The sequence below is a fragment of the Ammodytes marinus genome (genome assembly GCF_949987685.1).
Source record: "Ammodytes marinus genome assembly, chromosome: 4".
NCBI classification, from domain to species: Eukaryota; Metazoa; Chordata; class Actinopteri; order Uranoscopiformes; family Ammodytidae; genus Ammodytes; species Ammodytes marinus.
The window spans coordinates 15,829,960-15,854,832 of NC_137233.1; the positions used below are offsets into that span (position 1 = coordinate 15,829,960).

At 40.3% G+C, this 24,873-nt stretch overlaps 2 protein-coding genes across 9 annotated transcripts; both read right to left on the reverse strand.

The window, feature by feature from the left end:
• Positions 1 to 580: 580 nt before the first annotated feature.
• On the reverse strand, positions 581 to 12,265 carry stau1 (staufen double-stranded RNA binding protein 1). Of its 2 annotated transcripts, none has more exons than XM_080026708.1 (15): positions 12,113 to 12,265; positions 8,959 to 9,270; positions 8,491 to 8,612; positions 8,237 to 8,381; positions 7,948 to 8,104; positions 7,640 to 7,811; positions 7,440 to 7,535; positions 7,087 to 7,299; positions 6,859 to 7,002; positions 6,612 to 6,758; positions 6,419 to 6,494; positions 5,758 to 6,077; positions 5,520 to 5,642; positions 1,812 to 1,891; positions 581 to 1,383 (listed from the first exon to the last, which is right to left on the reverse strand). In XM_080026708.1, exons 2-15 carry the CDS (start codon positions 9,149 to 9,151, stop codon positions 1,296 to 1,298), a joined length of 2,076 nt encoding a protein of 691 aa, XP_079882834.1. In that variant the 5' UTR covers positions 9,152 to 9,270; positions 12,113 to 12,265; the 3' UTR covers positions 581 to 1,295. The 2 variants fall into 2 exon arrangements, with proteins under 2 accessions (XP_079882834.1, XP_079882833.1); XM_080026707.1 differs by having other exon boundaries at positions 8,225 to 8,381.
• Positions 12,266 to 12,485: 220 nt separating this feature from the next.
• pbrm1l (polybromo 1, like) lies at positions 12,486 to 24,444 on the reverse strand. Of its 7 annotated transcripts, none has more exons than XM_080026236.1 (30): positions 24,367 to 24,444; positions 23,887 to 24,055; positions 23,646 to 23,743; positions 23,383 to 23,530; positions 23,083 to 23,229; positions 22,709 to 22,825; positions 22,550 to 22,618; positions 22,335 to 22,433; positions 22,173 to 22,258; positions 21,953 to 22,044; positions 21,653 to 21,869; positions 21,310 to 21,451; positions 21,059 to 21,144; positions 20,597 to 20,876; positions 20,369 to 20,474; positions 19,405 to 20,062; positions 18,432 to 18,649; positions 18,146 to 18,337; positions 17,767 to 17,924; positions 17,416 to 17,658; positions 16,918 to 17,063; positions 16,649 to 16,806; positions 15,857 to 16,040; positions 15,542 to 15,749; positions 15,195 to 15,393; positions 14,956 to 15,111; positions 13,930 to 14,082; positions 13,558 to 13,610; positions 13,062 to 13,269; positions 12,486 to 12,911 (listed from the first exon to the last, which is right to left on the reverse strand). In XM_080026236.1, the coding sequence occupies exons 2-30, from the start codon at positions 24,016 to 24,018 to the stop codon at positions 12,748 to 12,750; spliced, it is 4,917 nt and encodes a 1,638-aa protein (XP_079882362.1). In that variant the 5' UTR covers positions 24,019 to 24,055; positions 24,367 to 24,444; the 3' UTR covers positions 12,486 to 12,747. The 7 variants fall into 7 exon arrangements, with proteins under 7 accessions (XP_079882362.1, XP_079882367.1, XP_079882363.1 ...); XM_080026241.1 differs by having other exon boundaries at positions 15,040 to 15,111; positions 19,405 to 20,044; positions 23,878 to 24,055; XM_080026237.1 differs by having other exon boundaries at positions 19,405 to 20,044; positions 23,878 to 24,055.
• Positions 24,445 to 24,873: the final 429 nt, after the last annotated feature.

A 24,873-nucleotide genomic window follows, 5' to 3' on the forward strand; every position in this document is an offset into this window, starting at 1 on the left:
GTCCTCTCACCTCAAATTCAGCAGTCTAACTCCAATGAAGACTATGTAGGTGAACTCTGATCCCAATTCTGGATATTTACATACCACAATTTCACAGACAGCGCCTTCTGGTTCCGAGATATAACGATTGTGACAACCAACCCGTGTGACATATTACCCCGTTCTCCCCTACTGGTCAAATCAAAACTCAAATGACATTTTTATTGTCCCTCATTCATTCCTAAAGGACCAACTGCAGCTCCATCTACCTTGCAGATTATGCAAGGCAATGCTGTTTTTTTTAGGTGTTGCTTATCTCACAAGACAAAGCAGTGACACAGTGGAATGTAATCACTGTACAAAATATTTCCATGCAATTATGACTAATGATGAGGCATGTCCCAAGGCAAAGTCTAAAAAGGCCTCCAGTTGTACTACTCATAATGTCCTAGAATGAGTTCATGCTTGGCCACTTACAAGATACACATGATAACATTGAATTAACCCACACAGCCCTTCATAACCTAAACTTGTTCTATTATATATTCCCGCCACTGGTAGGTAAAGAAAAAGACGATATAACAGAGGTCTTTGTTTTGTGCAAGGAAGCACTGAAGTTTAATTAGCATCGGGAGTGGAGAGAGAAGGACGATTGACATAGGGGAGGAAAGGGGAGTATGCATGAAAACTGACACAACAAGGGAAATGCCGCTGCCACACACAGCAGAGACAACGTCACAATACATCCAACGCTACATTTAGTCAGAAACTCTTCCCAGCCCTATATGGTAATGTCAACAACACTGGTTGTTTCTTTAAAGCACTCTAGGAAAATCAACAGAGGTTCGTCAGCTGCACCCTAGACAAAGATGAGGCCCATAGTTAATATATTATATTGTGTTTAATTAACTACCTCAGCGGGGGGATTAAAAGAAAAAAACACTTAAAAACAATAGTTAGGTCTCACAGACAGAAAAGAAGTTCTAGGCAAAAATAAAACAGAGTTCACAGTAACATTCGCTTCATAATTTCACCAAACGAACCGCCAAAGAAGTGTCTAGGATGCAGCTACTTTTTTTTTCTACAACGCAACAAAATAAATAACGTGTACAATTAAACAACATCAAGGGGTCAAAGCTACTTTTTCCTATCAATCTTGTTTAACTGTGAACATTTTGGAACAATGAATAATGAATAAACAGTGATGGTTTGGAGCCTACAGTGGCCCAATGCTTCCTGTAAGCTCCTTAAACTGACAAAGAACACAGTGTCTTGAGTTTTCTCTAGTGCTTTTATAGACAACCAAACCTGATCATCTAAGCAGTGCCATCTAGGGTCTGTGCCATTGTGCTTGAGTTAGCCTGTTTGAGGTGCAAGTCGCCTTCCATGTTCTGCTTGCCACACCTGTGGAAAATAATAAGTCAACGGTCAATCAGCATCCAAAATGTTCTGATGGCTGTTTACAAAAGACACAAAATGATAGAAGAACATGTACAACAACAAATCCAACAACGGGCAGACCATTGATAACATATAAGCCTGTCCAGTGCTCAAAACTTTTACTACTGCTGTCCTCTAAGGACCTAAACAGTCTTATCAATATACTGACAGCACAGTTAACAAGCAAAAGCTGAGCCTTCTGTTTACGTTCCCAATTTTGAAACACTTGGAAAATTGGCAGCAAAAGCAATTTTATACTGGTTGAAGTGTTTACATAAAGGCATTACTATTCTGACGGATCACTACATTTTGATTATGAGTAACAACTAAAGAAACACTTACTTTGAAAACAGCTATGAGAAAACAGAGAGACGGTGTTTGTCACAGCTTACCGAGAGACTGGTCCATTTCCTGTCCTTTCGTTTGACTGCTGGTCCAGTTCCGAGAGCAACTTCAATATATTCAGTGCAGCCTGCAGAGGTGAAGGTTAGTATGGGTTACTGTGATGATAGAATGTGTGTGTCCAGGAAACAGCCAATGTAATGATCCTCTTTTTGGGAACAAGTGGGAGTTTGTTGTGTCATTCTAAATCAGGAACAAGCGAGCTGGATCACTTACCGGTGAATCAAATCTTATTTGAATACCGGCTACTTCCATCATTCTGAAGGTTTGTGAAAAGTGTTTGTCACATGTGCCTTTTCTTTTTTGTGGATTTTTTTTTTCTTTGTCTGGTATGATAGCTGCTCATACAGAAGAAAGCAGCTTGACCTTAGGAGGCTTTTACTACTATACTAAAGAAACAAACAAATCACACAACCGATAATATTGTCTATACTTTAACCCATTGATGACGGCTGCTGCGCGATGCCACATTGCCTCTCCTGCCTGATGCTGCATCGTGCAGCATTGTTACTTTATCTAATTTTCATGGCATGCGCAGCATAGAATGCACTGTCATTGGTTCAAATACACATGAGGTGGGTTTTGTTGATTTTTTAAGACCACGTGACCACCCAAAAGTTGTGTGGTTTGCCGAAAATCACATCAATCAAAAAAATAAAAAATAAAACAAAATAATAAAATAAAAAATAAGCCGGCTGTGTCAGCGATAGTGTATTACAGAACAGTTAGTGGCGTTTGGTGCGCAGAATCAAGGTCCACTATAGGCTACTGACGAAAATCACACTAAATATTTTATATTATTTATTCTTTTTTTTCTCCCCCATCTAATTTTGACGATTTTTTGAAAAATGTGTTGGTGTGTAAGCGCTAAGGGAGCATGTTTAACCTTCAGTGCATCCTTAAAAAAAATCACACTCTGCCTCCTTCGGCGCTTAAGATGTCACTTTGGATTGATATGTAGATAAAAATAACATGAATGTATTTTTCCACCAATTTTTTTTTATAACTTTCTTTTTCAACTCGAGTCCTCACCATACAAACCATATTCATCTTTATTTTAAGGATTTTAACCCTTTAAATTACAGTTGTTTTAGAAAAAGTCACTCGTTTTTTTTAATGGAAAAACACAAAATATCAATTAAAAGCTAAATAATTAGTCTGAATTGGATTTTTTTGAGGGGGATTGTAAGAGTGTGATAGATGTAAAAAATGTGCAATGAAATTGATTTGAATGCATTTTTATATTTTTTTATATCTAAGATTTAAAAAAAGACTCACACTCAGCCTCCTTCGGCGCTTAAGATGTCACTTTGGATTGATATGTAGATAAAAATAACATGAAGGTATTTTTCCACCAATTTTTTTTTATAACTTTCTTTTTCAACTCGAGTCCTCACCATACAAACCATATTCATCTTTATTTTAAGGATTTTAACCCTTTAAATTACAGTTGTTTTAGAAAAAGTCACTCGTTTTTTTTAATGGAAAAACACAAAATATCAATTAAAAGCTAAATAATTAGTCTGAATTGGATTTTTTTGAGGGGGATTGTAAGAGTGTGATAGATGTAAAAAATGTGCCATGAAATTGATTTGAATGCATTTTTATATTTTTTTATATCTAAGATTTAAAAAAAGACTCACACTCAGCCTCCTTCGGCGCTTAAGATGTCACTTTGAATTGATATGTAGATAAAAATAACATGAATGTATTTTTCCACAATTTTTTTTTATAACTTTCTTTTTCAACTCGAGTCCTCACCATACAAACCATATTCATCTTTATTTTAAGGATTTTAACCCTTTAAATTACAGTTGTTTTAGAAAAAGTCACTCGTTTTTTTTAAAGAAAAAACACAAAAAGTAAAAAGCTAAATAATAATTAGTCTAAATTGGATTTTTTTGAGTGGGATTAGAAGAGTGTGATAGATGTCAAGAATTAACAATAATATTGAATTGAATGCATTTCTATTCTTTTTGCTATTTAAGATTTAAAATGTGCCCTCCATTAAGGGCCATTGTACGGCACACAGAATTCTATTAAAACCACACTTTTTGACCCTGCTGCCAAAAGATGAGAGAAACTGATTTTTTTATTATTCTTTTGGTTCCTTGTACTAATGTCTTGACATTTTCCATTTTTTTGTGTTTTTTACTAGTTGTTGCTAATTTCACACATATGCCAGTGTTTCAACTACAGGCTAAAATGTAAATTTGCACTCCCTTGCTACTTAGGCCACTGCAGGCTACATGAATAAAATATTTGAGATAACATGCCCTGTCTGGGTTCTTCATAATAGCATAGAGTAGTGTATATGTGTATTTCAACAAATATGTATTTGTGAATATGTGTGCCTGTGTGTGTATCAAATAACAGATAGTGAAATTCACATAGAAATACAGCTCAATGTAAATCCATGAAAACAGCATGTTTCGATCCCATGGTTAATTGAGGATAAGTTTGTGAATATGGTAATATTACACATTCATCCTGCTCTTATAACTTGAAATTTTATATTTTTATGATTTTTTCAGATCTTTTATGAATTAAGTCCTGCCTATAGCCTTTACAACTGATAACAATACAAAATGAATCACAGTTCCCTCGTTTCCACTAGGGGTATCTTTGCTCTTCAGGCCTATAAGGATGAAATTCACGCATCAGCTGTAAAATAGTAAAAATGTAAAATTTCAAGGTATAAGAACAGGATGAATGTCTAATATTACCAAATTCATGTATTTAAACTCAATTGACCATGGGATCAACACATGCAGTTTTTATGGATTTACACTGAACTGTTTTTCTCTATGTGAATTTGAGTGTCCGTGTTTGGATACACACACAGACACGCACACACACTTATTTGTCGAAAAACACATCTATACTATACTATGCCATCACTAAGAATACAGAGAGAGCATTTTAGCTGAAACAATTTATTCATGTGGCCTGCAGTGGCTAGTAGCAGAGGAGAGCAATATTAAATCTCAGCCTGTAATTAAAACCAATGGTATATGAGAGAAAACCGATGCAATTAAAAAAAAAACACAAAAAATTAAAATTTTCAAGACATTAGTGCAAGGAAATAAAACAAAACAAAAAAAATCTGGTTTCTATCAGCTATTGGCAGAAGGGTCAAAAAATGTCGTTTGAATGGGAGTCAATGAGGTGCCGTTTTGGCCAAGGAGGCTGAGTGTGAGGAAAATTAATATACAGTGCATTATAGTGTAAATTAATGAATTGAGGATAAAATTCATAAATTGGTCAGAAAACATTAGCCTTGACCAAATATGAAGCCATTTGCATGAACACAGCCTCAGCAGTTGTGAAATGAAAAACCAAAATGTACCAAAAAGGGCCTAAGATGCACTGAAGGTTAAATAAAACCTGTGAACCTTAACTTTTAAATGTATTTTATTTCATGTTTCTATGTGCTACACAGGCTTAGATATTAAGGTTTTGGTAGACTTGACAATTCGTACTATTCTTTCAGAAAATCCTCAGGCATTAAGGACATGCATCCAAGATTGCCATAGTCATCAATGGGTTAAGCTGTGCAAGGCAACATATGACACTGTTAAATACTATGTGATCACATTGTGATTTGACAGATGCATTTCTAGACATAAAACTGTGAGCATAAAACCATAGGGTTACATTTTTTACTTTTCGTTGTTGTTGTCTAAAATAGAACTCACCATATCATGACAAGATTCTACATCTTTCCCAATCCCATGACTGATGAGCGGTGGCTGGGCGGAGCAGTTAATCAGTGAGACAAACTCATTCTTATTGTTTTTGGGGAAATCTTTGTATTCCACCTGCAAGAAAAGGAAATATTTCAAAAATATATTTTACATTTTGTAGAGCATTTGAATTAAATGCAAGCACACTGCTGGCCTTATTGAGTTCCCCAAGCATAAGCTGCACAGTTACCTGAAGGCCCTGCACGGATGCCAGATAGCTGAGCTGTTCTGAGGGCCTGGTGAGGGGTCCGTGGGGCAGTTGGTTCAGGTTATTTTTATTCTTTAGGATAGTCTCAGCAGTCTCTGATGTCCCTGCGTAAAGCAACTCATTGGCAATCATGGCAGTGATTGTGGCCTTGCCTGGGTTGGGCAGAGCTCGACTGTAGTCCTTGGCCTGGGATGTTTGGCAGACCCCGACTGCTAGAGCCACCTCAGGGACCATGGGCAGGATACCCGCAGGCAGCTGCTGATGGCTATGATAAGGCAGGCGGAAGTCCTCCTCCTTGGAACCTTCAAAGGAAAAGCACATTTGTAAAGGGCATAAGCACAACATAAATAATATGATAAATTATACAATGTAACCTATGCCAAATATTCAAGTAATCAAATGGCCACATGGTACCCGCTCTACTCAACTCATCTTGCATTTTTTGATTTTCCACTATGAAAAAGTCCCTGGTACCTTCTTTTCTGGTAGCTACTCGTTCCAGGGACCACTGATGATAAGCAGCTACACAGAGGCAGCACTATCCTGGGTCCTCTCTTGTAATGAAAAACCACCTCCAAAAAACATTTGGTACAGCTGGTACTATGTAATGGGAAAGCACCATAACAGATCTATCAAAACTTACCCAATGCCCCCTCCTCAACAGAGCCAGGTTCAAAGAAAGTCACTTTGCGGCCATCACCAGGTTTCTTCACTGGGGCCTAAATATTATACAGATGTGATATATGTGTATGAAGGAATGAAAGTTTATCAAAGCCATGGAACTTTTCTTGTCTACCATGTTTACATGCCTTTCTTGATGAGAGGTGTAGTGGTACCTTTTCGTCAGTTTTGAGTGCTGGTTTAGGGGGCTGAGGCTGAGGCACTTTATATCCCAAGAGCTCCAGCATTTTCTCTGCTGCGTTCCTCTTTGCCACCTTCTTACTAGGTCCCATTCCCTCCGCAGACTGGCTGCACACCGCAACCTGTGCCGGAAATAAATACGGAAAACCCAGAGTGAAGATGTGAATTGGTGAAACAGACGTTGCATACAGTTGACAATGGGTCGGATGCTTTCAAAATCACCTGCATAACAAACTCCCTGCGCCTAGGAAGACCCCTCTCTGTCACCATGCTGTACTCCGGTTCCTTCTCCTTCTTGGCCTGCTGGATCTGAGCCAGGCGGCTGATAGGATTCATGCCCTGGCCATATTCTGGGCTGGTCTGCAGCTGTTGGCGTAATCACCAGTCAATGAGGAGGCTTTAGGTCTTTACTGGTTATAGTTATTGGAGCTCACTAGTTAGTTACCATACCTTGATGATGGATTTTGTTTTCTTTTTGATGCGTGGCAGAGTCTTTTCCACACTGGGTATATGGGGTAGCCTCTTCAACTCCGCCAGCACGGCTGCTGCTGCCAGCTTCTTGGCAATCTTTTTACTCTTCCCATCGCCCTCTCCACTGAACTCCCCCACTGTAACACACACTACAAAACTCTTCATGTGGGGAGGGCCTTCCTCCTTTAAAACCTGCAGAACAACAGCCAGAAATCAAATTGTAGAGGATTCATGTTATATAGTTTATTTTGCATCTTGTCTATGTTGGTAGACTGGTGAAATCCTATTAACGTCTACAGTATTTTGTTTTATTTTTAAATGTAGAAAATCACCTCAAAATTGACCGGTAGGTTGCGTTTAAGTGCAATTTCAAAAACTTGACTGATTTCTGATTTGTTGAGGTTCTCCTCCTCAGGCTCTCCATTCATCTGTCAAGAGCAAAAAGCATTTTAAAGAAATAAAAAGCCATAAGTCTGAATAATATTGCACTAAAGCTCCCTAGAACCAAAAATATGTTCATATCATTTCTCACCTCTGGCAACTGTTGCAGTATTGGCTCCTTGTGCAACAATTTCATGGCCTTGGCAGCAGCGTCATGTTTAGCTAACTGCCTTGTGTGTCCCTTCCCAATAAACTGCTGGCCTCCGATGGAAAGCTCCATGTGGTATAACATTGGTCCCACTGGAGGAAAAGGGTAGTAGTACCTGGACAAAAAAATTAATAATAATAATGCAAATGTGACGGTTTTCCCCTCTCAAAATAGACTTTTTGAAATTATTCAAAATTAAGACAAAATGGAAGCATTTCTTATTTTCTTATTTCCATGTAAAGGAAACTCACTGTTGCATAGAGCGCTGGTAAGGTCCTGGAGCCCGAACGTTGTAGTTGAAGTTTGGTGGTCTCATCGGCGGGTATGGGTCGATGGGTTTATACATAGGCTTTTTACCAAGCTTCATACATAGTGCATTTAGCTCCATGGTATGTGACATGCCATCTACTGTAAGGCCAACACAAAGAGAACCAACACACCAAAAGATAAACCGATAGATGAGCAAACTCTTATCAGCAAAACGTTAAAAAGCATTAGAAAGAGACAGAGTCAGTGGGAAGAGCCCACCTGGGATCTTGCCTGTGTGGCGGGGCGACCTCATGGTGGGCTTGGGAAGCGCTGTCTCGGCGAGGGCAGACGAAGCAGCCGAATGCTGGGCTTTCTTAATGCTAGTCCCCTCTGCCTCCCAGTGCTGATCTCCCAGTGTGAGCCGGACTGAGAAAATCTGACAAAGGCAATACCAAAAGGTTCTCCATCTCCATCATCATCATCAGGAACTTGTGACAACAGAAGACAACAGCAGCATGGCTGACGTGAGATGGTTTGTTTTGTACCTTGGAGTGAGCCGGTCCTTGCTCACAAAGCAGCTTATACTCGGGTTGGATCTTGTTGAAACGGGCTAACTCATTCACCAAACACATGGGGGTCTTCTCTTTGGGGTTTGCCATGTTAGATACTGCAAGAAAACAAAACATGTATCCATAAATACTCACAACAAAGAAATGAAGACGCATTCCTAAAGTGATTATGCACCTCACTTGTATTAATAATATAGATAGAATCTCAAAAGTAAGAAATCATAGATATTACAATGAGAGTGACTGTAACAAAGTATGAAAATTAACTAATATACACGTATGCCTTTAAGATTTATTTAAAGGAACATTTTGATATTTACAGACACATGATATTGGCTATACAAAGGGTAGTAGTACTAATGTGCTCAAAAAGATTGAATGGCAGCAATGAAAAATAAATATTTTTACTTCTACACCCCAAAAAACAAAACAATTCAAACATACCTGTGGTGGTATTGTATGGAGTGGCTGAGCCCGAGGGGAGGGCAGAGCTCCTGATTGGCTGGCTGGCGCTCTCTGAGGGCAGAGTGCCTGAGGCACAGGGGATACTGTAGCCCGGCTGTGGCTGCCCCAGGTGCAGTGGGGCAGGAGCAGCAGGCATGGGGCTAGCCGGACACTGAAACTGGAGCTGAGACATCCTTGTTGGTCTGCTTCAGGCAATCGTAGGCTGAGGTGTAGGTAAGAACTTTGTAGAGCAGCAATGGTGAATGCCAAAGTGGGAGGAACTGTTTATTGAGGTCTGAATGTAAGCTCTGCCTGGAAAGTGAGGATAAGAACTGTGTAAATAACATGTGCCAATTATGTTATTAATTTAAATGCATAATTTTCAATTAATCTACCAAAAATGCCACTATCACAAATTCCGGACCCCCGAGCATCCAAAAAGACAATGAGTACCACTGGACATGTTTCCCATCACAGGACTGACAAAAACAGACAACCACATTCACATCTATATGGACATCATCTCACTCTTACCAATGTTTGGATTGAGAGATGCATGGAACAAGCTGACACAGAGACATCACAGATGGCTGGGTCAGGGTTGAAAACCAGCACTTTGTTGCTGTGAAGCAACACTGTAACCAGTAACCACTGAGCTTGCAGGTAGCTTCATCAACCCCACATTTAATTTACCAACCTTAAAACAGATACATGTGGCGCCTTTAAACCACTATGATTGTTTAACTGTTTAACTGCGGTCCATATGAGTTTAATACAATGTATGACATTTGACAAGTACTACGATAATTACAAATGAAGAGCTTAAAGCATAATTTTATTTCAAACTTAATTTAACAAAGAGAAACCCATTGACAATAAAAATATATTTTCAAAAGGGTGACCTGCCCAAGACAGGCAGCAGAATAATAATAGCAAATAGTAACAGGAAAAATCACAAGCTATGCATATGCAGTCAAGAAGAAAGCCAAGGTCGCACATGAATCCGTTTTCTTTCTATACGACAAAAAGTAGCAGGATGTGAAGGCTATAATACTTTAATAAATAGTTTTGCTGCAGTCTCTGCTTACAATGCTTAGCCTTTGTGCACAGAATTGCACACAACATTTCGATAAGACATTCCATATGAGAAAATAGTAAGACAATTCATATGACAGTGTGGTGCAGGGCAAGATGAACAAGGTGCCCAGATGGGTGGCATTAAACATACACATGTGACGTGTAGACACCGATGAACCGACGTCAATTCCATCAAGGTGATCGAGCTGTCTGTGTGTTGTCTGCAGAGGTGGGTCGTAACGCGCTACATTTACTCCGTTACAAATACTTGAGTAACTTTTTGAATAAATTGTAATTTTAGGAGTAGTTTTATTGCAACATACTTTTACTTTTACTTGAGTAAATATTTGAAGAAAGAACGGTACTTTTACGCCGTTCCATTTGGCTACGTGACGGTCGTTACCTTATTTTTTTATATATTTTATTTATTACATGCGAGAGCTATTTCTCTCATGATTTCTCTCCCCGGGGACGTCTTCAGCCAACATCTCTATCACGTGACTATTTCAACCAATAAAAACCACATTACAAAAGCTTGCCAATCAAATGCAGCCACTTCAGTCACATGACAAGTGTTGTCATGTTGTCATAGGGCTCAACCATGGGCTCAACAATGTCCGCGGACTTTTTTAAAGGCTGCGGTTCTGCACCGATGTTGTGTCCGTGGCCGTGCCATGTAGGTTAAACGCATATAACACAGACTCCCACACACTCGCAATTACAGAGAAACTGTTCTTTTTTGACACATGTCCTGTTCTCCCTGTAGCCTACCCACTTCGCATGCCCCAGTCTGGCTGTGTGAGAGTCTGAGAGTGGTCTCTTTGTTCAGCCACTATACGTTAAGTGAGTGTGCCAGCAGGTTTTGATGTGTAACGAAGTTTAATTTTGTGTTTTATATTTTTGGGGCTAAACACAACCTAGATAATTTTCTCAGGGCCAGTGACATATTGTAGGAATTTGTTTTAAAATGTGTATGTGCAAAACAATTGCAACAGTGTTATAAGTGTATTGGTTTTAATTAATATAATTTTGGACAAGCCTAATTTCTTATCATTTTATTTGAAGGGTGATGTATTTAATTTGGCAGATAATTAATGTATTATTGTTTGAGTTCAAGGGTTATTCATTTGATTTTTAAATACCTTATTTATTGTTTTATTTAAAATGATGTTATTTAACATATCTTTATTTGAACATTGCTGTTTTATATTATGTTCGTGTCTATTCTGTACCGTTTGTGTTGCTCTGTATATTTCAAAAATAAATCTGGAGTCATTCAGTAGGCCTACTTGTACTCTTGAGTACTTGAGTAGTCTTTTCACTGCATACTTTTTTACTCTTACTCGAGTAATAATTTTTATGAGTACTTTTACTTCTACTTGAGTAATTATAATCTTAAAGTAACTTACTTTTACTTGAGTAAATTTTTTGGCTACTCTGCCCACCTCTGGTTGTCTGTTGTGCAACAACTAAAAATCACATGCTTTGACTTCAACATGTGCCACATGCTACACAAATGTACCTAGCTTGTTAATAAAATGTCAACTTACAATATCAAAGTTCTAGTTGGTAGTAGGAAGAGTAACCGACAGCCTAGGAGTCGGTTACAAAGACGGAGATTTATTCAACCGCTTGCAAATTGGCAAGCACGAGAATGTCTCTCACGTCACTTAAGGTGTGCATTTCCTAATGATTTAACCATGAGTGTAAAAAGGAAAACATTATTGTCAGCAGCACATTAACTCTAAATGAAGCCAGGCCGCCGGGTGTATACGAGCTATCCCAGAGAACCACGTTAGCTAACTAGCTTAGTAGCTACTACAGAGGCAGGGATGGACATAATGGGACCACCTCTACGATTCAAAAAAAGGACGTCAATAGTTAAAATCACTGCTACAGTCATTTTTCCGGGAACATGCACTCACAACTCATTGGCAGAAGTACCTGACACTAGTTTATACGCTGAATAAACGCCGCATATTAGTTCATTCCCAGCGCAAGAGAAAGGGGAAGAGCCGGTGAAATTGCTAACTGGCTAACCCCGACCCTAGTAGTCACTGCACAGAATAAACCTCACCTCGTCGTTCCTTCTGTTCAGTCTTTAATTACTCCATAATACACGTTGGTTTACTATCGCTTGCTTTTGTTAATGGCAAGTTTGAAGAGTCAGTCTATTTAGTTTTTTTAATCAAAATACGGGCCGTGAGGAGATGCACATTGGGAAAACAGGGCAAACACTAAAGAGAATGGCCCGAGCTTGATTCTCTCCTCAGGAAGTGACATCGACAGAGGAAGTACTTCCAAAATAATGCAGGATTTTGTGAATACTGAAGAGGCATCATGTTTTTTTTAAATTATGAGTTAATCTGGGGAAACAAAGGCACAAAAGTAACGCTTTTTGGGGAGTAATTTAAAACACAGAGCATTAAAGAGAAAACAAACAGAATAAATAGGGTGGTTGTGAAATTTATTTTGGTAATATCAATAAGCCAAAAGACACTGATTTTGAAGCACAATTAATCGAGTTGTAAAAAAAAAATTAGAATGCACACACAAATAACTATCAAGCTCATTATTGTAGCTAATAAATATAAAATTGATCATGATTCACTATAAAATATTGCTTCTATGGGCTATAATCCTTCCTAAACTCCATAGCTTGAGAATGAGAGCAGTGAGTGAGCTGGCTATAGTGGTTAGTGTCTAACAGGTTTACAGGTTGTGTGACTGACAGATGTTCAGAGAGTCTCTCAGCATCAGGTCACGCAGGCGCCACAGTGCGTCCGCCATGGTGGTGTGGGCTCCTTTGCTCTTCAGCCAGTGAGCTGGTAGCCGGCTCTCCTGTTCTTTGGTCAGGTGAGTGTCACGCCTTTGAGCTGTTATGGAAGCACAGGGGTTTGTTAATAACAGATGTATGAAGGTAGCCCATTAATATAAGAAGAAAATATAATTAGACACGCATGTACACTCTCCAATCTAATCAGATCATCACACACTAAATGAAAGCATGACTTTAGGAACACCACCTTTGAGTGTTTGGTCCCACTTGCTGACAGTGCTTGAATCTGCATTCAAGCCCTCGATGTACTTAAGGTAGGCCTCTGAGTGGAGCACCCTCTGGGTCTTTGGTGGTGGAGCCACAAACATAGGAGTGGTAGGCTGCAGGTGTGACGGCTGGCCCTGTCCTGGATACGGCGGAGGAGCATGTGGTCCTCCTGGGCTGAACATCCCAGGCTAAAACCAGAAAATGACAACAAACCTTTTAGCTTGAGGACAATATGTTCATAGAGTGAATTGTAAAAATAACATATTAGTATGTTATATTCTATGAGCCATCAGGTTTTTCTAATTTACACATTTTACACATTACATCAGTGAACACAATGTGGCTACATGACTGAAGCATAATGCTAATGAAACATTACACAGGCAACAAAATGATTATCAATATTTATGACCAGAACTTCATATAAAGTTGAGAGGTATGTGAACTTAGTAGCATTTTCTTAAAAGGGGGCTTACCTGTTGCATGTAGTTTCCTTGTCCAGGACTTCCTGCCATTCCATTCATCATACCTGTTAAATGACAATATTTAGTTGTGGACTGTTGAAACTCATTCTGGAGTGCTTTATTTCAAGATCTACAAGAATGTTTTCCGATGACTTGTGCCAACAAATGAATGTTAGTAGTTTTTTTTTTCCAAATGCATTATATATTTGAATGTATACTATGTGGGTGCTATATATTTGAGGTGTGGCATGTGAGTACACTTCTCAGAGAGGTTGTTGAAGACCAGAGTGCTTTGACATCAGGCTGTGCGGCCTGTGGACCAGGTAAACCCCTCCAGCAGGAGAGACACGACTGAGCAGGTGTGGCTAGGACAGTGGCCCTTACCCGGATGAGGCATGCCAGGGTGAGGGTACCCGGGCATACCATACTGGAAATGGTGAGGAGGCAGGTGGTGAGGTGACATTGGCGCCACACTCAACAAGCCCTCATGGGGGCCCTGCATGGGCATGTAAGGTGGGCCGTAAGCTCCCATCATGCCTTTGGGAAGAGGGCAAGGAGAGGACAACAACATATCCATGCATAAGTGACATGCAGCCGACTCTAAAAATCACATGCACTACTACACCACACAGTGGCCCCTTTCACACATGAACCATAAGCTATAAGTGATCTGGTAATTGTTGATGTCTTAGTCCATTTTCTATGATGGCTCATGACTTCTCAGACATAAACAAATGTTTAACTCACTTCAATGGGAACAGAAGCCGCGATATTTCCATGTAAATATTTTAAACTTCATAATGGTTTTACATCGCCACCAATCTAATCATATATTGGATATAACTTTGATTTGATTTTTATATGATTTAAATCACTCATGAGGGGTACACTGACAAAAAGTGTCCAGTTGTTTTGTTGTCTAGCTGTTATGACAAACAAAAACTACTACTTTTCGGCGGTAATACATAGTGATAGAAGACTTTTCATTTAATGTTGCCGTTTTACTAACTGCAAATAACGAAACAATTGCCTTGGCAAACAAGCGGACATAGTCATGTTTAAGGTTCAGTGTGCGAAAGGGGCAGATAATATGAATGGGTCTGAGAAAGTTAGCAGGCAAAACAAGCATTAAAGCTAAATGAAAATGCTTAAAGTTATGAACGGTTAAGAATCTATCATGCAGTCAGTGTCATGCAATTTCATAAATGGAGCTAGTGACAAAAACAACAATAAACATAACCCAAAATGAAACAGCAGCAAAAGAAGAAATATTTTTCTTTTAGAATGTAGTTTACAAATAAATAAGTTCCAAACTGTTAGGAAACTAGGGGATTACGGACGGTTACAGTCCAGCCTGATTTCCCTGCAGCCTTGTTGTCAAACTCGTGCTGCCTCTGAGAGAGGGGTTACCTGACACAGGTGTCATGGTCTGGTTTATCATTCCCATAGTGCTAGGCGAAGGCACCATCCCCATCAGTGCCCCTACAGGGGTACCTGCTCTAGGGGACGCTTGCTTCTGGGCTGGTCTCTCACGATCTTGTTGCTCCACTATTCTGGCTGCGCGTTCTGAAACAAACAAATTACTGCTGTCTTTACTTCAGTTCATATTAAAAAAAAAAACTTTCCCACCCAAAGATTCTCATTCTCACCTTCATACTCCGCTTTCTTGGAACCCTCGAGGTTCCTCCATTCAGTGCCCACCAGACGACTCAGTTCCCCGAAGGAGAAGTCTGGGTTTCGAGCCTTGATGACCGCCCGCATTTCACTGCTAAACAAGATGTAGCCACTCATGTTCATCTTCCTCTTTGCCCCTTCCTTCTTTGATAGGCCCTTCACCTTAGGGGTGGACTTGCGGAGAAAATGCAAAGACACAAGTTAAAAAACAAACAGGTTGTGTGTTCATTTTAATATTCGTAGCTGGGGGGGGGGGGTGAATCCTTCGAACATAAGACTTGGACTTGGTTTAAAGGTCTTCAGAGGTGTATGGGTATGGTACCTGGGAAGGTGTGTATGGCATGATATCCATATCGCTTGCAAGCGGGGTTTGCATCTGAGGCAGAGAAGGCGTCTCTGAAGCCTCCATTTCGTCGTCGTCGATATCTTCCATATCATCGGCATCGTCTATATCTGCCAGTTTGACCTCAAGCTCAGCTATCTTCTTGTCCAATAAGGGGGACGCTTCCTTCTGTGGCACCATTAATTTCCTGTAATGTAAGATACCAGCACGGGAGAAGAACTAATTTCAGACTGGGGAAAAAAAAAACTGCATGCCGCTTTGAATCAGAACCTTTGCTTTGCTTAACAGACCAACCTGAAGTAGAAGATTTCATCCTCCACCACTTTGGAAGAGTATGAGAATCGTTTCAGACCCTTGAACTTTTTCATCTGCTTCTCTGTCTCAATGTAGCGGCTCTCACACAGCAGGACATCCTCTTCTGAAACCTCAGTAGGTCTGCACGACAGGTAATCCTTAAAGGAGGACACCATGCATTTGCCTGGAGAGGGGACAGGAAGCAGAACTTCATTATGGAAATTTGTAATGACCACCACCTTGGGTCAAAATCGTAAACATCAATATACAATACCAAAAGGTGGGTGTCTTAGTAAGTATTTACAAAAATCTGATTAAAAATGAATGCTCATAAATATTATAAAACCTGGTTAAAAGAAATTACAAGACTGTGTGTGGCCGTATCAAACGGTCTCCGTGGCAACAGTCATTGTTTTTAAAGAACCTTTGGGAAGAGAAACACCATGATTGGGTCAAAATATTTATTGTGTAATAAAAACCTAATTTCTTTGTATTCCTTTAATTATGTTGTACAGTACAGTTTGTATAGTGTTTGTATATTTGTATTGTTTTTTTTGTTTGTTGTATTGTTCTTGTTGAAAAAAAAGAAGGAAAAACCAATAAATATATTGATAAAAAAAAGAAAAATCTGTAAAGTTTAACAAACTAACTGTAAATTACACTATCTTTACTTTGGATTGATACATATGACTAACTCTGTTCAGATGTAAGCTCCCCAAATTACAGTTAAAGGATTTCGCGGTACAGGGGCTTTAAGATAATGTTGCCTCACTGAACCTATAAAAGCGTTACCTATGACACAGGTCATTGGCAAGGTCTCTTCCAGATGGCTCAGAAACACTTCTCTCTTGTAGAACATCTTGGTGGGTTCGTGCTCCGTTTCCTCAGGATGAATGAAGATGGGTCCGAAGAAGAAAGTAGTTCCATTCTGCACCCACAGCTTCTCTATCCTGAAGCCCAGAAGACGCTAGGTTAAAAACACCACATAGCACGGCCGTCATATCTGACCCGCATAATACAACGTGTTATTACATAAGGCAGCAAAATATACTTTCGCCCACCTGGCAACCCGGGGCTTTGACAGACCATGTGACTTGATGTAAACACAGTCTCCCACTTTGTACCACGTGTTGTTGAAGCATAACTGTTCAAAGTGGTGACAGTCTGGCTCAGCTCCACTCATCTCCATGGCGACGTCCTCTCTCTCCTAATGAAAGGGTATGCACACACACATTCATGCTCGGAAGTAATTAGTGATCTGCTGCCTGACTGATTGGAAAGACATGTCAGCTATCAATCCGACAGTTAATTACTCCCCTGATGTTGACTCCAGCCTCATCATGTACACTTCATTTGACTAGAGGGCCAGAGTACTGATTCTGGAGGCCCTTCTGGATTAGGCATCACCCCATTACCTACCTAAATATTAAATTGTACCTATAATGTTTTTGTAATGTCCTTTCATCTGCTTCTACAATGACCCAGTTTTCAAAATAAAACTAAAAAGATGCATACAGGACCATGACCAGCTTAAAAGAAATAAAATAGAGTCACCTCACCTTTTCAACAAAACTGCCACTGCCTGTATATGAAATGGTCAGTTTGTCCTGGTCAGGCTTGGCAAACATGGAAGCCACACGGACAACCGGCAGAGGAACCTCTCGAGGGACCAATTTCACAGAGCACACAGGCACGGGCCAGATCTTGATCTTCTTAAACGATTTGTTCCTGCCAGCGTAGCGGGATTCGCAGATGTACACGTCCTCGGCTCTGTAGCCCTCAGGTTGCATCTTGAAATAATCCTAACGAAACCAGAAAAAAAAGAGCCACGATTAGGTGCACAGATCTTCGTGTCAAATCGAATAAATACAAGTTTCTGTATGTGGCTCAGTTTCTTTAGAGGGTCTTACCTTCACAAACAAGACCACACATTTGCCCCGAACTTTGGCCATAGACACTTTGTTGTAGTAGTCGCTCTTAAAGACCTCCTTTTCCAGAAACTTGCGTGTTGTTATGTGAAAGGTTTCACTTGGCCTGTAGAACCAGCAACCATGGAGCCACTTGCCACCTTTACACACGAGCAAAAACAAATGAGTGAACATTCGAAAAAGGAAATCTATAAGTTAAAAAAAAACACACACACAAAAAAACTCTACTGGCAGTTTGAAGTACTTTTCACTGGGGTGCTTCATAAATGGTGCACCATCTGCTGTTAATGGTACTGTATGTGTACTTTTACTAGTCGTGGCCAATTGACTTCATTTTAAGTTGCCAAAAAAGGTGAGCTACCTGATTCATCCTCCCACAGACGTTCGATGCAAACAATGTGTGGCTTCAGGTTAGGCTCAGACGGCTCCACATAGACAAAGTCTCCCACGCGGTAGGTGCTGTTTTCAAAGCTGCAGTCCTGACTGTACACACGCTCCGTCTCAGACTCCGACTTCCATTCCTCTCCTGGAAGATCCTCGGCTTTCTTGCCCTCTTTAGGGTGAAAAATATATAATGATCTCAATTTAATACCAACATCAACGTTTGCACACATTCTCCATGCCTGTGTATTATGTAAAACACACACCTTTGTTTTTCTCATCCTCTTCCTCCTTCTTCGTGTCCTCTTCAATCTCTTTGGGGATTTTCTCCCTCTTCTCCTGCTCCACGTCGTTGTGCAGGTGTTTTAACGTGTAGTTGAGTGAAGAGGTCAGCAGAATCTCTCCATTTTTGCATAGCTCATCCCTGATCTTAATGAAAAACTGTTGGAGTTCCACCGCATCCTCAAATATTTCGGAGTCAGTCCTGAAAATGCAAAAAAATATATTAAGAGTATCCTTCTGGACACAGGCTCATTTCCTATTTAAGTTGTTTTTTTGCCGTCAAGCAGGCCCAGATACAGGATGCATACATGGCAGACAACGAGAATATTACACTGTTTTGGCTGAAGAACTGGTATGTTTGTCTGAAAGAATGACAGTTGGATTAAACCCTTAACAGTTAAAATAACAATTAGATAATAATGTATAAAAGTTTTACATTCAAAGCTTGTAAAATGTGTCAAATGCTGACCACTAACTGTTCATCATAACCAATTATATTATCTAAATTAGGCTTGAAATCAGTACAAATAAAGTAAAAGTAAAGACCCCTAAAAGGCTTTCACATTATTAGTGAGCATCTAAACACTGCCAACATTGCAAAAAGTAGGCGATCCCCAATTCTTTCAACCGAAATCTTTAAATGTGGGGCGGTCAGAAGAAAGTGCATGATATATCGGCCAGTTTATTGTTATATTCTACTGACTCTATTGATAACATTTTAAAAATTAGGACTGTAGGAAAAAAGTAGAATATACTATTAAGTTTAAATATGAAAGTCAGAATTGAAGAGCATATTTCTATTGGATGTTTATACATTTTTGTTTTCATTTGTGACCAAAGCTTGACAACTCAACTCATACATTATGCATCCAATGTAGACTGAAGAAACACTTTCCTTTCACTCATACAGAAACTAGCCATTGGAACTTTTTTTTTTTTAAACGTGTTGATATATACCTGTGAAGCCTCCTTGCCTTCTCCAGCGTTTCGAACATGTGTTCTTGGAAGATGTCCAGTCTCCTGTAGCGGCCGCGGTCCACGTTCATCCGGATGACATCAAAGTTGAGCGGCAGTTTCTCCGGGGCGTTTGGATCCACGGCGGGGATCTCGGCCAGAGAGTCGCTGTAGCAGCGGCCCTCTTCGTCCAGGTGGCCCAGCACGGACACAAACAGGTTCCTGATCAGCTCTCGCACCAGAGTCCCCACAGCGGGCGGCCCCGAGTCATCGGCTCCCTCCTGCTGCCTGCGTGTCTCCAGCAGCACCCGGTGCAACAGCAGCGCGTCCCGATAGATCAGAGACTCGGGCTCGTTGTACATGCAGGCGTTGTTGAACATGACGGTAAAGTCCTCAAACAGGGCGTCGACGTCTTGGTAGCGGCCGCCCGCCATGTGGCTGCGCAGACGCTCCATGTCGATGGGTCTCTTGATGGTGGCGTAGTAGTCGGGCAGCTCGGTGCGAGACGGCAGACGGAGAAAGATGGTGCTCAGACGCCGGCCGCGGCGATCTGTGAAGTTGCGCACGGCGTCGTAGAGCTCGTTGAGCCTCTGCTGGAGAGGGGTGAGGTATTTGGATTTCTTTGGAGAGACGCCGCTCTTTCCTAGGTTAAGAGAAAAACCTTTAGAATTAAAAAGATGAAACAGAATTTAAAAACAAAGCCAAAAAGGGGTACCAACATGAGAAAAACAAGGGGACTCCCCAAGTCAACAGGTTTTGTCCTCTTGGAAATACAGCTGCAGCCATCAGACTATTATGCTAGCACCGAGTTGTTTCGTTCCTCGGAAAGTTAGTATTCATATCATTATTAATTGAAAAAAAGTAAGAAATGTTTTATGTTGAGGAAAATGCCGGCAGTAATGTTAAGCACATGAATTTTATTAAATGGGTTAAAACGTGCTAAAACACTTGACGTGATCAAACATACTCAATTTCAGTTTGGGAGATCCCACGTCCTCTTCTTCGGGCGGAGGTCCCATCTCCTTGCGCTTGTCCTTCAGTATCTTCTCCAGAACATCAGCATCATTATACACCTACGTGAACCACACAAAACATTGGTAGAATCAGAAAAAGTATATAGCTCATACCAAGATTGTTTTGCGTTCAATAAGAGCAAAGTTTGGCGTGATATTTTTACAATGTATGCACCGTCTACCTGAGATCCCTCCTCATTGTAATGGCGGGCGTTACGGAACATCAATTTCATGTCATTCATCAGAGCTTCTTCTGTGGCGTAGCGCTCATTGCGGACTTGGTGCTCAATGGTCTTCAGGTCCATAGGTTCCAGGATGACTTTATAGTAGTCAGGGTAGTCCTTCTTGGACGGTTTGACCATAAACAGGTCACAGAGACGACGAGTGGTGCCCATCTCCCTAGCCTCAATCACTGCCCCGAACAGGGCTTTCATTCGGTTCTTTTTGACATTTTTCTTGTGGCTTAAAAAGACAAGTGAAATATCAATGAGCTTGAATGACAACAGCTAGACACAAATCAAGGCTTTAGGAGTGATATATGATGTTGTGTTGTTGTTAGCTAAATACAATCTTTATGTTTATAAGGAATAGCAATGGATAAACACTGCAAGAAAAATCACAAATGAGAAGAAAAACCTATGTACCTTTTCTTCTTGATGCTTCCAGCATCCGATGACAGAATGCTGTCTCCATCCTCATCGTCTCTCCTCAGAAGTTCCCTCCTTTTTACCTGTACAAACAGAAGGGTCAACACACATGCAGATACTTCAGGGGACAATTACATTCAAAGAGGTATTTCTGCAATTCTTCAAATTATGATTTAATTTATTTCAAGAGAAAATATCTTCGGGCATTGGCTGACTTTACTGTACATAAAGAGCATTTTTTTCTTTACCTGCATGATCTGCTGAAGCCTGAAGGCCCGTTTGTAAATGCTTGAGTTGGGCATGTTGTAACGCTTTGCATTCTCGAACATCAGAGTGAGGTCAGCATCCATCTGCTCAAAACTTTCATACTCGCCGTTCTTCATCTTTGCCCTTTCAAAATAAAATAAAAAAGGAAATCAAGGACTAGAATGCCGTTATAAAACGGTCAGGTGGTAGAAAAAATTAGATCTACAACCCCAGTAGGTGTAATTAAAATCTCCACCAATTATACATGATTCAAACTTGTTAACAATCTGCCATTCTGTCTGTAGACATGATATGGCTTGAATCTACTGAACGGTCATTCCTTACCTGATCTGCTGCAGAGCGAGGGGCTGTTTGATCTGCTGGTAGTAGTCAGGATACTCCCTGCGAGAGGGCAGGTGCTGGAAAGGTTCAGAGAAGACCTGGCCCTGGCTGTTCCTGGCCCCCCTCACAGCTTCATACAGCTGGAAGATGGGGTTGCTCATCTCCATACTAGAACTTTGACTCTCGGCCTCCGACTCTCCCTCGTCATAGCACACCGAGCCTGCAAGTACTCGGTTATTTTTGTCCCCCCAAACGAAACACAAGGTAAGTTTCTCAGCTAATTAAAGGGTTGATATAACTTACCAGAGAGCACAGGGTCATCCTCACTCTCCGAGCCGTAGTGAAGAGCAACAGAGACGCCAGAGAGTCGATCCCCCTGGCCGGACCGGCGATTTCTGAAAAAAGTCACCGGTAATATAAAAGTCATACATTATGTAGATCTCTTTAAGTATCCATTTACAGTCAGGGAATAATTTGCTGATTTATGTTTGAGAAAAAAATCAATGCGATTGTCATATAGTACCTGATGCGAAGACTAGTTTTGGTTGGTTCGGCATGCTCGAGTTCAGTCTTCCGCAGGGCGAAGACTTTCTTTATGACGTTAGCATCCTATACAAGAATAGAACAATTGTTAAGAATTTGGAAAGGTCATCTTATAAAAAAGAAAATTAAGAAAAGAGTTTACCTTGAAAACCTGAGATCCTGGTTCATTGTACGTTTTTGCATTTTTGGCCATGAGGTCAACGTCCTTAGCCATAGCATTGAGACTTTTATAGTATCCAATCTATGCAAAAAATGTAATTAGTGATAGATAAAATAAAACCTTACGTAAGTCTGAAATATATTATTATTTTAAGAAGAATGGTGCACAACTAAGTAATGAGAAAGTGTAATAACTACCTGTATTCTTTGAGCAATGGCTCTCAGATCTATTGGCTCCTTTATAATGGCATAGTAGTCTGGGTAATGCTAGGAAAAAGACAAATAGGCCTGTAAATGTCAGGAATGTGTTTACAATTTCAGAGGAATCATTTGAAGCCCATTGTTTCAACAACTTACCACTTTGGAAGGCAATTTCTGGAACAGTTCACTGACCATACGCCCTGAGGGATCGGCGTGTGACACCACAGCCTCCAAGAGTTGCTCCAACAGCTCCTTCAAATTGCCAGATGGGGTCTAAAAGATACATATGCTAATTTATTAATATGAAATCAATTCTCCTTAATCCTGATGGCCCCTTCCATCAAAAGCATATAAATATAGTCAGTACAAAAACAACATTTAAAATACGTGTTCCACTCAGTTAAAAAAAAAACAGTTAAACAAAAATTGTTTATGTTATGCACTCAAGTTAAGCTTAAAAGCTAGCCTACAATCTTAAAAACAGGTAAGGAAAATTAGAATACATCTAAAAGAGGAAAAAAAGGATGTACCTCGTCCTCAGTTGACATGCCTGGATTATCCATATCATCACCATCTTCATCATCCTCATCTCCGTCCCCAGGCTGCACAAACTCGGTCCTTGTTTGCAAGTACACCTGCCACAGCTTGCACGCAGCTTCGTACTCCTCACTGTTACTCTGAATTATTGAACATAAAAAGGGAATATAGAACCGTCACACAGGAATATGGAGAGATCACACTAAGGGATTTTGAAAAAAACAGGATAACTTTCCTACTGTTCACAAAAAGACCATGACAGGAAAACTGTACCAGATCATTTTTCTCCATACCTTGTAAAATAATTTGGCATTGTTGAACATGAGCCGGAAATCTCCAGTGAGCTGCTCCACGTCCGTATAATCTTCTGACTTCAGTTTGTACTGAATTTTTGTCATATCGATTGGCTGGGACACCACTTCATAATAATCGGGCTGATTCCTGAGAAAGAGCAATCAGACATTCCTGTTATCACCTTACGCCTGAATGAGCTAAATGAGCAAAAAGTCCAATACTAGGTATTTTAAGTTGTACCAAAGCTTGTATGATTCAATACCTTCTCTTTGGTACCCGTAGGAAAACATCACCAAGCTGCCTCCCTTGGTCATCCTTGTAGTCCCTGACAGCGTTGAACAGCTCATGGCATACAGCAATCTGACAGGAACAACAAAGAAAGCACTATCCTAAATACCTGTTTACCTTTATACTAATGCACACACATTAAACAAGATAAGACACATCGATTTCATAGAAATCCTACTCATCTTACGCAATAAAAGTGTGTATACCGTATCTACCGGAGGAACATTGGAGGTTCTTCTTCTCTTCCTGCCACTTCCAGGAGTAGATGAGGTTTCATCGAGGTCCCCCCCGCCGCTGACACTGCTGGAGGGTGAGGTGGCTCTTCTCCTCTTGGAGCTCGCAGACATAGCTGGTGGCTGGTATTACAACAGGCTAGCCCGCTAGCTACACAAGCAACACGAAACGTAACAAAAGGAGTTAAATGTGCTGTGGCTTTACGCCCAATTAATTTAAGTTGAAATAGACAACGCTCGTCATCGCGCCACTACCAACAAGACTTGGAACATGAGCAAACTTAACCGGTTAGCATTAGCATCGTTTGGATGTATGAAACAAAGCAAACAGGCTGTTACCCTGTTATCGCAGCTGGTTTACCGCTTTCCTAACAACACAGCCAAGCTACATATTCTAAAGTTACCAAAAACATGTGCAATTTGGGACAACTAACAAAATCGGTTTAAAAAAGCTAATCTTACCCCAAACTCAGCAAAGTTTGCTGAATTTCCCTGAGCAAAAATGTGTAGCGGCTAGCTGGTTAGCTAGTGTTGTTTGAAAACTCCAGGCCGGAAGTTAAGGTCGTATTGTGTTTGTGTGCAGAGAAGCCAAGCGCCTCCTGGGGAGTGCTTCCCCCTATCGGATAGAACAAGTATTGCAACAAATAGTACGTGCCATCCATACACAGCGAAGTCTCAGTAAACAATATAAATACATGTTTTAATTAAACATTAGCCTAATTAATTTTATTATAATGTAAATACTACACGAGTCTTTCCTAGTTTGTTATCCAGTGGTGTAAGCTTCCTGAGTCAGAATTTACAGGTGGTAGCCTATTTTCAGAGGTGGGCAGAGTAGCCAAAAAATTTACTCAAGTAAAAGTAAGTTACTTTAAGATTATAATTACTCAAGTAGAAGTAAAAGTACTCATAAAAATTATTACTCGAGTAAGAGTAAAAAAGTATGCAGTGAAAAGACTACTCAAGTAC

What these genes read in the sequence shown, in the direction of transcription:
- stau1 (XM_080026707.1), bottom strand. Translation starts at nt 9,151, where the DNA reads ATGTCTCAGCTCCAGTTTCAGTGTCCGGCTAGCCCCATGCCTGCTGCT. An exon ending in CCACACAGGCAAGATCCCAG is followed by an intron (nt 8,105 to 8,224) that starts GTGGGCTCTTCC and finishes TTGGCCTTACAG; the next exon opens with TAGATGGCATGTCACATACC. An exon ending in GGAAATGGACCAGTCTCTCG is followed by an intron (nt 1,384 to 1,811) that starts GTAAGCTGTGAC and finishes TATTTTCCACAG; the next exon opens with GTGTGGCAAGCAGAACATGG.
- pbrm1l (XM_080026235.1), bottom strand. Translation starts at nt 24,018, where the DNA reads ATGTCTGCGAGCTCCAAGAGGAGAAGAGCCACCTCACCCTCCAGCAGT. An exon ending in GATGAAATCTTCTACTTCAG is followed by an intron (nt 15,750 to 15,856) that starts GTTGGTCTGTTA and finishes CTTACATTACAG; the next exon opens with GAAATTAATGGTGCCACAGA. An exon ending in CCCTGGCATGCCTCATCCGG is followed by an intron (nt 13,611 to 13,929) that starts GTAAGGGCCACT and finishes GTCATTTAACAG; the next exon opens with GTATGATGAATGGAATGGCA.